Raw genomic sequence first — 15,480 nt, 5'->3', positions numbered from 1 at the left:
GTACGGATATTACCCCTTACTTTATCCCACAGCATTTATTTTAGGCATGGTAAATTATAGAATGCTAGAAGTGAGACGCAATCTGGCTCTTGTAACGTATGTGTTTCGTCTGGTACGGGGAATAATACACAACCCATTTTTGTTGTCCAAGGTAGGCTTTATGGTACCTAGAACTAATCTGGTGCGACTTCATAGAATGAGGTTATTTGCAGTACCTACCACACGATGTAGAGTGAGTGAGATGGCCCCCCTGCCCCGTGCACTTAGGTATCTAAATCAGTTGTTTAACTTCGACTCCTCATTGGACCTCTTTGCATGCTCAGAAACAAAATTCATATTTTCCGCAGGACGCTATCTGGAGTCCTTGACCGGAGACAGTAGTATTAAATGTTAGCTTAAAATGTAATTACAAATGGTTTTTATCTTTTTTTTTGTCTTTAATGTTAATCTGTAATAATTTATTGTTTATGGTATTGTATTAATAATTTTATCAATTTTCATATTTTATTCACTTTTGTAATTGACTTAAGATTAATTGTACATTTAGCTTTAAGTCTTACTATTGCGTTTGGGTTGACTGTAAGCAATATGTAATAAATAAATAAATAAATAAATAAATAGAGACACCGTGAATCGTGTCTCCGTTGCAGAGTTAATAAAGTCTATGTAGGCAGCAATACGATTCCATGTTCACCAACAAATAAGTGTTTCAAATCTCGTCTCGCCCATCCTCATCAATCCCGATCATTTCCACCGAAGATGCGCTAGGAGAGAATTGATATTTTTGCCCTACAAATTTTAAAAATCGTCTCGTCTTGTCTCGTTTCGCCTCGCCGGTGGAAATACACCATTATAGACGCAGAACATCTCCATAATTACATAAGGACTAGGAGAATAACTGGATCTACTAAAAATAAAAATTTTAAAAAGATACAACCATAATTATTGTAGTTCTCTTTTCGGGCCCTGTTTGAGCAGTAGCACGGAGCAATCTATTCAGCGAGTGCGAAATGCTTGCATCAGATTTAACTTTTATACACAACAAAAAGAGGGCAGGTACATAACACCCTACTTGAATAAAAAACGGATTTTAAATATGATTGATAGAAGAGAGCTGCAATAGGCTTGTTGCATTCAAAAGGTGGTAAGGAGTACAAACCCGGAATACCTTTTGGGAAAGCTCACGTGGATAATACATATTAAAGGTTATACAAGGCTGCAAAGTTGTTTGACGCGATGCCGTTATTGAAATTTGAGCAAGCGAAGGATTCCAAGATTGAACCACGAATAAAGCGAGTGGTTCAAAAATAGAATCCTGGGCGGAGCGAGGGTACGCAAAACATCTTTGCTTCCGAGCGAACATGCAACTTTTCACCTCACTATAGCGAGGAAAGGAAGGAGGGTGACAATGTTATAGAAAAAGTAAATGTAACACAGTTTTTAGGTATAACTGTAGATAGGGACATGTCGTTTATAACTCACTCGCAACAGGTCTGTGCAAAACTATACACGCTTAGCTATGCATTCTACAAATTGTCAAAAACTGCGGACCGCCGAACTGTGGTAATGGCTTACCACAGCTTTGTTGGATCTATCCTTAAGCGTGGTGTGATTTTCTGGGGTAACTCTACCTACAGAGAAACTATATTTAGAGCCCAAAAGCGATGTGTCAGAGCCATATGCAACATTAAATACACTGACAGTTGCCGATCATTTTTCCGTGACCTAAAATTATTAACCTTCCCATGTCTGTACATCTTAGAGGCATCTATTTTTGTTAAGACGAACTTGAGTGAATTCCCAGAAAAAGTAAGTTCACAAGCGCACTTATTTCGCACCAGGAAATATATGGTCCGAAGAAATATATGTAAAACGGCCCTATACAAAAATAGCGTTGTTGACATGGCACCCAAAATATTTAATAAAATTCCAGACGCAATAAAAAATCTTAGTGAAATGCAATTCAAGCATGTATTAAAACAATTATTAATTGACAAGTGTTACTATAGCATAGAACAATATTTTAATGACAGTTTCTTAGAATAGGTAAATGCTGACAGTTGGGTACCATTTAGTTATTAATATTTTTAGACTTTTTAATTATTATTAGTTTTTTGACATTGTATCCATTTTTCTTTTATTTTCATTTTGACATTACATTTTTATTTAATTGACTTCGTATGCCACTTTGGCTTATTGCAGAGATTCCATAAAATTATTATTACCATCTATATCATGTACCTGTAATAACGAATGAATAAGTGAATTGAATTGAATTGAATTGAATTGAATTGAAAATGGTAGATGACAGAAAAACCGTTGAACTATAACAAATCATAGTAAATGAAACTATTTTTCCGGATTTAAATCGCGTATATTTGTTTTTTCAAACAAACCGAGACGTTTCGGGCCCTTTACAGGTCCCATGGTCACGGTTGACTGACGTGGTACAGTCTTCAACCAGTTATGTCTCATATTGATGAAAACCACCCTATTTTTCACTATAGTTACAATAGTTATTAATGAAATACCTTATTACCAATTTTACAAAGAAAATATTCCAATATATATACATGGCTTGGGAGACCCCAAAACCGACTTTCATTCCTCTAAATCCCACGCCTCCAGCACTTTGTCCACGACCGCTGAGTCCCGTATTCTGATGGCCATCTTTAAGTTGTAGTCCTTTATGGTTTGGGTAGAGAGACTGCTTCCGCGCGTTCTATCAGGTCGACAATTGCGTCTTCTTCTCTTCTATCCGTGTAGTAGACGCAGCTGCCACTGTGTCGCGAAATTGCTACCACCGCGTGAGGAACACTGCTGTACAGTCAATGCTTAGATGTTTGAGTTCGGACTATCACCACTGTCTCGAAAGTTAAACCTTGAGCCTCGTGTATGGTGAGGGTACGCGAGCCATTCCCGTTTCAATATCCCTGGCCGATAAGGTGTTCTTAAAGGTGCCTACAGATACGATCGACATTGTCGATCGTCGCTGTCGATCGTCATTGTCGATCGACAGTGTCGATTAGGAGCCTACAGATATGATCGACATTGTCGATCATTATAGACGATCATTATAGACGAGAATAGGGAATCGGACAATTTTTCAGAAAGTGTCTAGAATTAACTAAAATAGATATGTACAGCGTGTACAGCCATGAAAAATAATACACACATCAAAAGTGTCCAGGGATCAAGTACGTTTAAGAGTATTGCTGCAATTAGGGTTAATTATATTAACTTTTTTGTATCGCTATTGATACTTTTTAGTGAGTTTTAACATTTAAATAAGGAATATTGTTTAAAATTCGATAATAAGAAGTAAATCAATTGTCAATGTGGTTTTGTATAAAAATGAGTTATAGCGTTTTGACAAAATCATTACAATATCTGCATCGGAACCGAAACAATTTACATTATTATGGAGAGACGACATCATTTAACCCGAGAAGTGATGATGCGAGCCGTCGGAATGTTGGAAGCTGGTTCCAGGCAACGTGCTGTGGCTTTCACTCTTAACACTACACAGAGCGTCATAAGTCGCCTCTGGACGCGCTATCCCAGGACGGGCAGCGTGGCCGAGCGACATGGAGGACGATCTCGCATCACGACTCGCAGACAGGACCGGTATATCCAAAATACTGCTCGACGGAATCGTACCATGACCGCCATGATGTTGGTTACGAGGCTCCACAGCTCCTCAGGCTTGCTAATAAGCGATCAAACAATCCGAAATCGTTTACGTGAAGTGGGTCTGCGATCCCGAAGGCCGCTCAGAGTTCCACCTATTGCACCCTGCAATCGCAGGACCCGTTTACGATGGGCTCGCGAACACAGAAACTGGGAGGAAGAAGACTGGCGCTATGTGTGCTTTTCGGATGAATCCCGCTTCGGTATGAGACCGGATACAAGACGTACTCGAGTTTGGAGAACATCTGGACGTCATGAACGTTTGAGATATTGTCAGGAAGTTCATCCATATGGTGGGGGAACAATAATGATATGGGCCGGTATTTGGATCGGCGGAAGAACCGATCTCATTTGGATCAGGGGTAACCTCAATGCTCAAGTTTACGCAGAGAGGATTGTTTCAGATGTTATCATCCCTTTGCGAGGCCAGTTGGGTGATTCATTTCAACTAATGCATGACAACGCACGTTCACACACGACTAGAGTCGTACCACGCATTCTTGCCGAAGCTCGTATCAACGTTCTGCCGTGGCCTGCTCAATCGCCAGACCTCAATCCAATTGAGCACGCATGGGATATGCTTCAAAGAAGAGCTGTGCCGAGTATGCATACCGTACATACTCTACAACAATATTTTGACTTGTTACAAAACACATGGGCGGCCATTCCTCAAAGTGATTTTGATGAACTCATCTTAAGCATGCCAAATCGCTGTAATTGTGTGATTCGTGTTAATGGTGGAAATACAGATTATTAATTTTCTTATCTTTACAATAAAAATGAGCAAAATCATCATTTTCGCCATTTTTTTGTCATTTAATTGACGCCGTTAATTTGAGTTTTTTCCCACAATTTGCAAAAACATCAATTTTAGTTTATTTTAATTAAATATAGGGGTAAGCGGTTAAATAAAACATAAGCATTAAAGTAAGAAGTCGTCCTGGAAGACTGGATTTGGTAAATATTGCTTAAATAATTTTTATTTCAAAAATATTCACTTGATCCCTAGACACTTTTGATGTGTGTATTTTATTAAAATAAAGCTTAATAGTCTCTAAAATGTGCTAAAACTACGTTAAAATTTAAATAGAAACAAATTGGCGCGCAAACGTAACAAAATGTCAAATTGAACGCGTGGCGTCATTTGTAGGTAAACAAGCTACGAAGTCAAGGGCAAGGTGTTATTTTAAAGTTTTGTGAAGTTTGAAGTCGTTATGGAACGGAAAACATATCGTTGGTGTGTAGTACCTCAATGTGGGAATACTTCTATAACTACCCCAAATAAACTATTTATTGATGTACCTCGAAAATCCGACATACGAAAAAAATGGTTGGTCCTAGCACGACGAAATGTCTGTAAATTCAGCGACATACTTTTGTGAGGATCACTTCGACGTAAGTACACTTTATGCAGTGAGTGATACATAGATCGAAGCATGTGTTAATAATTATATAGTAAATGTTGTGTTATATTCACTAGTGCCTTTAATTATGTAATGTAATAATTATGTATTCGAATTTTAGCTGCCGAATGATATGGAAAGTTACCTGCGATGGAAGGACTGTACATTACCATCGCACGATTTGAGGGGTCTGCAATGTATAAGCTCTGAGATAACACCAGTCATTGCTCATTTAATTAATTGTTGTTTGGCCACGTCCTCATACCCAGACAACTTAAAGACCGGCATCATCAGACCTATTCATAAGAAAGGTCCTTATAATGATGTTAACAATTACAGACCGATTACAATACTCTCTAGCATTGACAAAATAGTAGAAAGGTACTTAGGAAATAAAATTAATACATTCCTATATAACAATGGCATAATCAATGATAAACAGTATGGCTTCCAAAAAGGCCGCAGTACTGCTCAACTTCTGTCTAAGTTTACAGATGAGGTCAACGGATACCTGAATGCTCGCGAGCAGGTGCTCGTTGTCTTCATCGATTTTAGCAAAGCTTTTGATACCTTACGATACAGTACGCTGTTTGACAAGCTAGAACAGAACGGTATACAGGGACCTCTGTTGGATTGGTTCCGGAACTATCATGAAAACAGACAGACGCTTGTACGTCTAGGAAACAGCCAAAGTGACAAAATACCTACTGCTCTAGGCACGGCTCAAGGATCGATTCTTCGTCCGACTGAGTACTTGCTGTATGTGAATGACATGTGCCAACTGTTTACGGAAGGTTCCGTATTTCAGTTCGCTGATGACACGTGCTTGATATACCACAGCAGAAATGTGAGTGACGCTCAAAATACAATGCAACATAATTACAATAACCTTTGTAAATGGGCTCATGATATGGGATTGGTAATAAATTCCAACAAAACCAAACTAGTTCACATACACTCGCCATACATAAAAACAACTCATCTGCCAGTAATCGTTGCGCACGATCATCAGTGCTTACATCAACAGTCTTCTGTCACCGGCAACAGCGCTATACGTTCATGTGCATGTATGGCGTTACAAGTGGTTGAGCAGCATGTATATTTGGGTCTTGTTATTGACAAACATTTTAATTGGGGACCGCATATTGAAAGTGTGACTAACAAGCTAAGGTCAATTAATGCTAAATTTTCAATTTTAAAGTATAAGTTACCATATCATACTCTTAGAATGTTGTACCTTGCTTTGGCGGATTCAATAATTGCTTATGGATTAGGTAGCTATGGACGTACTTACAAAACATACATAGATAAAATATACAAATTGTAGGTTAGTATACTGAAATCGATAGTGTCAAATAAAGTTAAAAATAAATATAATGATGACAACCTCGGTCTTTTCAAACATTGCAAGGTGATGTCGGTTTTTGAGAAGTCCAATATGATTATTTTATTGGACAACTTTGACAAGATTGGCCAAATCATGAAAACGAGCAGAGATGGTCGGTTACGCAATATCACTTACCTGCTCACATATCAACTGCCTAGAACCACTAATACGTACGGTATGAGGGCGGCTAACTACATGTTGCCTGACATACTAAAATAAATTACCAGCAGAGCTTCATGAGGATATTTTTTCAAGTGTAAAAAAATGTAAACAAGCTGTAAAACGTTATTATTTCGGTGGATTTAAAGGGCAGAATTCATAACTTTATTTAATTATATTATATTATATTATTTTTTAAGTTTAAATTATAATATTTTTGTCTTAGTATTTAGTTATTGCGACTCAATTCCTTTCGCATAAACCCATTAAAGGGTTTTTGAAAGGAAAATCCAAATGTACATATGTGTTTAATTGTAAATTGAATAATAAATAAAAAAAAAACATTGTCGACCCGTCCGCGGAAGGATTAGGAATAAGGATGGATGACATTAATTAAAAGATGTATGGTTGTATGTATGTATGGTTGGTAGTTCCGGTTTCATATTTTGTCTTGTTTTTTGTTTTTTTTTTCCATTTATTTAATAACTTTTTTCTTTTTCACTTTTCTTTTTTCCCTTATTTATTTCTTTTGGACCGAGAGAGTGACTAATGAGGACGTTCTGGAGAGGATTGGGGAACGGAGAGGCCTGACGGAGACGATAGAGAATAGGAGGGGAAAAATGTTTGGACATTTGTTGCGCAACGACGAACTATTGACGGTTGTTGTTGAGGGAAAGATGGAAGGAAGGAGACAGAGAGGAAGACCGAGAATGGCATTCTGTGACCAAATAAAAAGAAAGGTTAATGTGAGCAGTTACAGGGAGGTCAAGGAGTTGGCTATGGACCGTGAGGAGTAGAGGAGGCTACACCGACAAGAGCATGGCTCTTAAATAAAATGAATGAATTTCTTTTTTATACATATATTTTTCTTATTTGTATATCTTATGTGTGTATTCATATATAAGTAAAAACATACTACATAATATATTTACTTATACACTGTTTTCTAACTAATATCTAGTAATTACCTATTTGACAGTTTTAATGTTTTCTTAACTACTTTATGTACATACTCGTTAAATACCTAAAGTGTCTTATGATCTATTTGTTTTATTTCTTTTTCTTACGTCTATTGTTATATATTTTAAAAAGTTTATAAATAAATCTCTGTGTTCACCTTTTAATAATATGGGGAGATTCTCGATACAGAGTTTAAATTCTAGTTGGATTTGGAGCTCTAATCGTTTCCGGTCGTATTTTGAGCAATCTAGCATTAAATGAATAATTGTTTCCTCCGCGGCAGGATCGCAAATGCATGCGGGGCTATCTTTACGTTTAAATCGATGCAAGTAATGTCCAAAACCTCCATGACCTGTCAATGCCTGTACCAACGTTGCTCCAAGTTTTAATTTCTTTAGCATTTGGTATGCATCGTCTGTCTCGGGTAAGAAGAGCTTTGTTACCGTTGCTGTTTCACTACTCGCATATCTTTTGCCCCACTGTTTCTTGGTTTCTTGTCTTATTTGTCTTTTAATAATAGACAATGGGCACCGTTCGTAATCTGGAGCGGATTTTTTGTACAGCGTGGCTTCTTTTGCTAAGCTGTCTGCTCGCTCGTTCCCTTCCACTCCAATGTGTGCTCTCACCCGGAATAGTCTTAGCTCCATGTTCCGATCCCTCAGCTCCGTGATTTTATTTTTGATCTCGTGTGCTAATGGGTTGAATGAGCCGGAGTCGCCGAGAAGCTCCAAGGCTGATCTGGAGTCACTAAAGATGTTCACTACCGTTTCTGTTTCTTTCAATGCTAATTCAGTTGCTTTAAGCAGTGCGAGCATCTCAGCTTGAAAAACCGTGCAGTAAGATTCCAGTCTGAACTTCTTACTGCGCGTCTCCGATCCACTCCGCCAGTGAGATATTGCAGCCCCCACCTTCCCTTCTATTTTACTTCCATCTGTAAAGATACACGAGCCTGTCACCTGGTGGTGTTGGAGGTTTTCCGGTTGCATGTTCTCCAGGCACACAAAACCTACTGCAATTTCCTTAGCTGGGTGTGGAGCCTGTAGATAGCATACTCTTCGCTCCAGTTTTCTGCCCCTTAGGATCTCCTGCGGTTTTCCTCGCTTTGCTTCATATAACTGAGCATTTTCCCGAACTCGCATATCCAGTGGCAGAAGGCCGGAGAGAGTGAGAGCAGCGCTCAGTGAGACCGTCCTGTAGGATTTTATATTTTTTTGTGCAAACCCCCTTTGCACCGTGTTCAGTTGCTGTTGCACCTTCAGTTTTCCAGTTGCTGGGGCCCAAACGCTGGCAGCATATAAAATAATTGGCTCCACCACTGCGACATAAATGGTTCGAATAATAGGAAATGAAACTATTTTTCCGGATTTAAATCGCGTATATTTGTTTTTTCAAACAAACCGACGTTTCGGGCCCTTTACAGGTCCCATGGTCACGGTTGACTACGTTTGTGGCTTTGTTGCAGACATGGCTGACATGTTTATTAAAATTAAATTTTTGATTAAATTTTTATTGAATTGATATTCAATAATTTTTTGTGAAATTACTCCACTAGTTTGTTATAATTATTAATACAAAGATCGAACACTTAGAAAAAAAACTCAGAAAAAATTCCTTCGATCCGGTCGGATTAAATTTTGGTCTAAAATCAGCCCCAGTATTTTAATTTCGTCTCTCGTTTGTATAATGGTCTCTCCCATGCGGATAAGTGGGGTTTCCAGTTTAATTTTATTCGTTATTACCATAGCGTTCGTTTTTTTTTTGTGCCGCAAATTAAATTTATTTCTTGTTCCCCATTCATTCACAAGTCGGAGGGTATTTACACTTACGGTTTTTTCGGAAAAGACCAACACGATATCATCAGCAAACGCCTGACAGTATTGGTATTGGTGCAACGGGCTAGTTTCCGCAACTCGACGTCAAGGCGCCTATTTTGCGTGTGGTGGGTGCAGGGTCCTATTCGTGCCACTCAAGCTCCTCCAGGAATTTCAGCAGCCTCTTCGGTTTTCTGAAGACTTCGGGGAGCGATCTCGGCACTCCAAGGTACTTTGCCCTGTAGTTGGCCACACCGGAGCACTCTAGTAGGATGTGTGCGGCCGTTTCCTCCCCCTCCATGCACGCTCTGCATAGAGGGCTGTCCGTGATAACTAAATTGAAAAGGTGTTTATTGTATGGATCACGGTAGAGCGGCAGATAGAGTGCGCAGCTCTTGTCTTTCAAGTTTGATTAATTTACGAGATAGACTGGCGTTGAGCGTTGGGAGTGCTTCCCTAGCCTGTCTACAAACCGTAAGGGTTGTCCATATGTTATTATGAGAAGATTTTGTACCTTTGAGTATAGTTGTTCTTGACCATTGGTAGGGGAGGGACACTATGGGTTCCGGCCCTACAGCATCCGTCTCCGACCCTTTTCTAGCTAGTTCGTCTGCTGCGTCATTGCCACGTGAGCCGCTGTGTCCTTTAATCCACTGTAGAGTTACGTGGTTATGTGTACATACCTCCATGAGTGCTTGATGGCATTCATATATAAGCCCTGAGTTAATGTCATAGCTGCTCAGCGCTTGAAGTACTGACGTGCTGTCGGAGAGTATTCGAATGGAGTGATTCTTTACACTTCTCGCTATTATTGCTTCTGCTGCCAACTTGATACCCATACATTCAGACTGGAATACTGTGTTGTGGTCACCAAGCGGTGTTCATATTCTGATATTGAGGTCTTCTGAGAATACCCCAGTACCTGTTCCTGAGTTCGTTTTTGATCCGTCAGTGAATACGCGGACCTCTCTGAGGTTTAGTCCTTCGTTGGGATCTTCAAACAATTGTATCCTGTATTTTTTGTCAAAAATGTATTGTTTTGGGATCCTATCCACAGTCGCCTCCAGTAGCAGTTCCTCTTTGCCTATCTTGTAAAGGATATCTGTATGTGGGGTCCTCATGTGCTTCCAAAGGCCGGCTCTTTTTAGTCTCACTGCTGTTGACGCCGCTTCCTGTCTGATAAACAGTGGGAGGGTTCGCAGGTCCAGCATCGCTTCGAGCGCCGCAGTTGGAGTTGTCCTCATGCAGCCGGTCGTCGCCATGCATGCTAGCCTTCGGAATTTGTCCAGCTTGTTAGTTACAGTCGTCAGCTTGGTTCGTGGCCACCAGGCTATCGCAAAAGCGTGTGCATGCGTTTTGTACACGTTGTATCAACTTCTTAGACCTACTAAAAATACAATCACTATACATATACTACATCACAATAGTTTAACCGCGACAATATCAGTGATTCACAAAGGTGTACACGCAAATCAACGCTAAGGTAATCACGAATACCATAAAACAATTTGAGTCGATAAAAACAGTTACCCGTCACATTGAGGATGTGCTCCTCAAAACGAAGTTGACTGTCCATCAGTATTCCGAGGTTTCTGACCCTATCGACCCGTTCCATTGGTTCACCCATAACCGCAATATTTCTGGAAGCAAGGGCTTCCAGTGTATTATGGATTTGACCCTTTGTTCCAAGCACCATGTACTTAGACTTACTCGGATTCAGTACTAGACAGTTCCTATCAGACCACGCCGCTATACGATCTAGATCAGCATTGATGTCATTGACTGAAGCAATGGTATCAGACGGCTTACCCGATATGTATAGTTGCAAATCGTCCGCATACAGGTGGTAGCTACAGTTTCTTATACTAGTAACGATATTTACGACCATGTTCCATAGCAGAGGCGACAGTACTCCTCCTTGAGGGCACCCCTTCGCTACTACGGCCCATGGGGTCTCTTTCGCTGTTGTTTTTATTGTTCTTTGTTTGAGCATGTTGCTAATCCAGCTGATCAGCACTTCATCCACTTCGTGTCTTCTTAGTGCTGATTGTATGCTGGAGAAGTTGGTTTTATCAAAGGCTCCTTCAATATCTATAAAGGTGCCTAGGCAGATTGCCTTGCCTTTAAGGGCCTCTTCTATCTTGCCGACAACGGCTTGTAGGGCCGATTCGGTGGACTTGCCTTGGCAGTATGCATGTTGGTTTCCGTATAATGGAATGTTCTTTAGTGCTCCGTCCCTCAGTTCTCTGTCACATAGCCTCTCTAGCGTCTTCAAAAAGAACGACGTGAGGCTGATCGGCCTAAAGAATTTTGCACCAGTGTAGTCGTTTTTACATGGTTTCGGTATAAAAATAAATTTTACCTCATTCCAGCTATGGGGCACATAGCCAAATGCTAGACAGGCCCGAAAGATGTCGACCAGGTGCTGGGCCAGTGTGTCCCCACCTCATTGTAGGAGTGCGGGAAAAACTCCATCTTGGCCCGGAGCTTTGTATGGTTCGAATGTGTTCACTGCCCATTTTGTTTTTTCGTATGTTACTACTTGTTCAGCGTATCGCCAGTTTCTGGTCGATGTATTGTAGTTCATTTAATCTCGCCTGTCATCTCGGACGAACCTGCATCCTGGGAAATGTGCTTCCAGTAGGGTTCTTTCCGTTTCTTCAGGGGAAGTTGTGAATGTGTTGTTTGTTTTACGTATTGAACCTAGTTCAGTTGCATTTGAGTTCGCTGGGATTTTTCTTACTCTGTTCGCTTGTGCACAAGACGTGATGTTCCCGCAGTAGCCTCGCCATGACGCGGTGCTCCTGAATCATATGCGTTTCTTTAATTTGGATTTGGTCGTCATATAGTTTTCCCAGTCCTCACCCGCGCATGTGTTCGTTGCTCTATTGAAGAGTCTCCTTACCCTTCTTCGCAACCTCTCAAGCTCAGGCCCCCACCATTGGTGGCCTTGTCGCGGGGCTGGGTCACTTAGTGGGCATGAGGAGTTGTAACATTTCAATATGTTTGACTGTAACGTTGTCGTTACACTACTTTATAGGATTAACAAATTAGTAAATCTATCTATTTACATTTATAATCTATTTACAATAATTATCTATTTACACAAACAACCTACTTACTAAATGCTTAATTTACATAAACCTAATTTACATAAACGTGCAAACTTGACAAAATAAATAAAACAATCTCCTTATAATAAACTAAAATTATCTAAGTAAACTAGATGCAAATTGTTTGTTTAAATATTTTTGTCAGGCTTTTTATTAACATAAACGAGTCCGTAAACTAGTCACGGGGACACGAGTTGACCGCTGCAAGAGTGCAAGGTCAGAGCCGGCATTTTGTTCTGTGTGCGGGACCGATTAACATCTCTCAATAAATTCTATAAATTTCTACAAAGGTTTCCCATCTGTGCCAATTAATAGTAAATTGGAAACCAAATTCTTCTATGTAAAGAAAAGTAATTATAATTTAATCAACATACAGTGATTAGTGTAAATTTCTAGAATTACGCTAATTTATAATATTTTAATTACCACGCAATATTTGAAGCTCATGCTATTTTGATACTAGTTATTATCTTGCTTTTAGTGCATTCATTGTAACTAGAAATCCGCATAAATGTTAAATTATTCAGAATTGTGACTGACTTACCCTTATACTAAATTTAATAAAATTAATTGTCCTTTACGCTGTTAATTTCATATTAATCATGCTATTTAGTTTTTAAAATATTAGAAACATTTAGTTACTATCAAAATGTATTCTAGTACCTTCTATTTTCTATCGTTATTAATAGTAATTTTCATTTTCATTCCAATGTATGTTATTAACTAAATAATTAAGTTGATTTTGCGTGAGGCAACAACATCATTGATCGCTATTTCATGCTTTGGTAGCCATTTCAATTAGCAGTGCGTCCATCTTCACTTTTCCGGATATAGCAGGCAGTAACCATAATTCGGACTTTTTCTGAAACTCCCAATTCCGGATATTTCCAGGGTTCTACGTCCAGGCATAACGAACTATACAGCGTGATCTATCCTGGAGCTAAAGTGCACACTGCCAAAAATAAGAAAAGGACTACCGGATCACCAATTGTCGTCCGCATCGAGCTACCGGACGTCAGGGAAGTGGTTTTCCAATACGGAGAAAGTGTAACGGAACTCGTTTAGTGAACGCGAACTCAGTACCCTGAGAGCTAGTAATTTATTATCCATTTCAATAATATATTACTACTATATACTTATATTTATTCTTAATAGACGCATTGTAAATTTTCTACTTCTTTTATTTGCTTAGTATACTTAACATCTACAATAGCAGACGTTCTCTAAAAAAAATACCTATAAAGTGGCGCCCAACAATTGTCTTTTATTCCTAAACGAGTTCATTTGCACTATTTCTTGGCATTTTATAGTTATCGTTGGTGTTGGTTGTTCATCAAAAATTTGTATGTAAGTATTTTAGTTGTAGTCTTAGTCACTATTAGTTGTGTTTGTTTTCATTAGTTGTAAATACTTCTCGTATTAGTGCTGCTTACTGCTTTTACTGTATTCTAGGTCTAAATATATACAAAACCTATTATATATAGTTGGGTATATAATATTGTTGATGAGTTTTGTTACTAATTTGCACCACTCACTACTACGCTGATCAAAATGCCCTATCCGACCAAGTTTCTTTCACTCCAAAAAGCGGAACTCGAATACGAAGTTGCCATTAGGGGAGGTACTACGGAAAACGAATCTGTCCAAGATCTTAGAAAACAAATATTTAAATTAGCTGCAATATTACCTTCGGAAGACATTTTAGAATCACATTTAGAACCAATTGAGGACTTGACACAAGTTAAGGAAACTCAACATAAAATTAAATTAAACTTAGATAGCCTAAAAACAAAATTTGATAAAAATGTTTTTTCTCGCACGGAAACAATTATTCACCCTGGAAAATCCTCACGCCTCTGAGTCCCCTCATGGTTTTAGCCCCGCCAACGTATGGTTCCTGCAGGAGAGCTACTGTAGCTCCGCGCTTTGTGCCTTCTATTAAAACTTGGTTAGGTTAGGTTAGGTTTTTTTTTTTTTTTTTTTTTAAATATTCAATCGTACCTCCGACATTTAACGAGGGAGTCGTTGTTTACCTATTTCTCATCCATACAAGTTCTCGCTATTATTCCTCTCGCACTTTTATTCCTCATACTTTATCTTTCTTTCATTCTTCTCTTGCATTCTTTTACGGGTGGGATTTCCCGTTTTCCTGCCCTGAGTATACATGCATACTCCTATATATCCTAATTATTTATCCTACTCCTAATTTCTTTATTTCCTTTTTATTTTATTTATTTATTTAGGTACAGGATGGGGGGAAATAACTTTGCTGTAGTTGACACTTCTTTTGTTGTTACATCTTATCTTACAATACTATTACATTTAATTGCTTACATCTAGTACATTATTTTCTTAGGGTCTATTGTCTTACTATTTTATTTTATTACAATTTGTCATATGTTACAGTAAATATTATACACAATATCTCTTAACATATTTTACTTATCTATTCTTATTCCTAGTTACAACTCTGTTTACAATCTACACAATATTCCATGAAAATTTCACTATTTTTGCCGGCTATAATTTCATGCAAGTTATTTATTGTCATTTTGGACGCCATCTTGGACTCTATATCGTGTCTTTCGTTATTAAAGACTGGGCATTCCAGTAGCAAATGAGGAACTGTTTCCGGCGTGTCCGGGTCACATAGGCACGCCGGGCTCTCCTTGCACCCGAAGCGATTCAGATACTCAGAGAACCCACCGTGCCCTGTGAGAATTTGTGTGACTATGCCGGTTGGCCCTATCCTCCTAACTATCCTGTAGGCGTCTATCGCGTCAGGTAAAAACAGTTTCGTGATACCCGCTGTCTCACCGCTCTGGTACCTTTCGTTCCACTCATTGAGTGTACTCGCGCGAATAATTCGTTTGACGTACGATATTGGGCACCGGTCGTAGTTCGGTCTGTGCTTGGAGCCCACAGCGGCCTCCTTGGCAAGCTCATCTGCTCTTTCG

The 15,480-nt window shown here is 39.1% G+C and overlaps 1 protein-coding gene across 1 annotated transcript; it reads right to left on the bottom strand.

Moving 5' to 3' along the window:
- Positions 1 to 2,687: 2,687 nt before the first annotated feature.
- On the bottom strand, positions 2,688 to 11,298 carry LOC113234606. Its single transcript, XM_026469960.1, has 3 exons — positions 10,941 to 11,298; positions 7,972 to 8,914; positions 2,688 to 2,820 (listed from the first exon to the last, which is right to left on the bottom strand). The coding sequence occupies exons 1-3, from the start codon at positions 11,296 to 11,298 to the stop codon at positions 2,688 to 2,690; spliced, it is 1,434 nt and encodes a 477-aa protein (XP_026325745.1).
- Between the last annotated feature and the right edge of the window lie 4,182 nt (positions 11,299 to 15,480).

This window comes from Hyposmocoma kahamanoa, unplaced genomic scaffold, assembly GCF_003589595.1.
Source record: "Hyposmocoma kahamanoa isolate Upper Pololo Valley unplaced genomic scaffold, ASM358959v1 85516, whole genome shotgun sequence".
NCBI lineage: Eukaryota > Metazoa > Arthropoda > Insecta > Lepidoptera > Cosmopterigidae > Hyposmocoma > Hyposmocoma kahamanoa.
The sequence above is the reverse complement of the archived record's forward strand: the minus strand, read 5'-3'. Positions and strand labels throughout refer to the sequence as shown.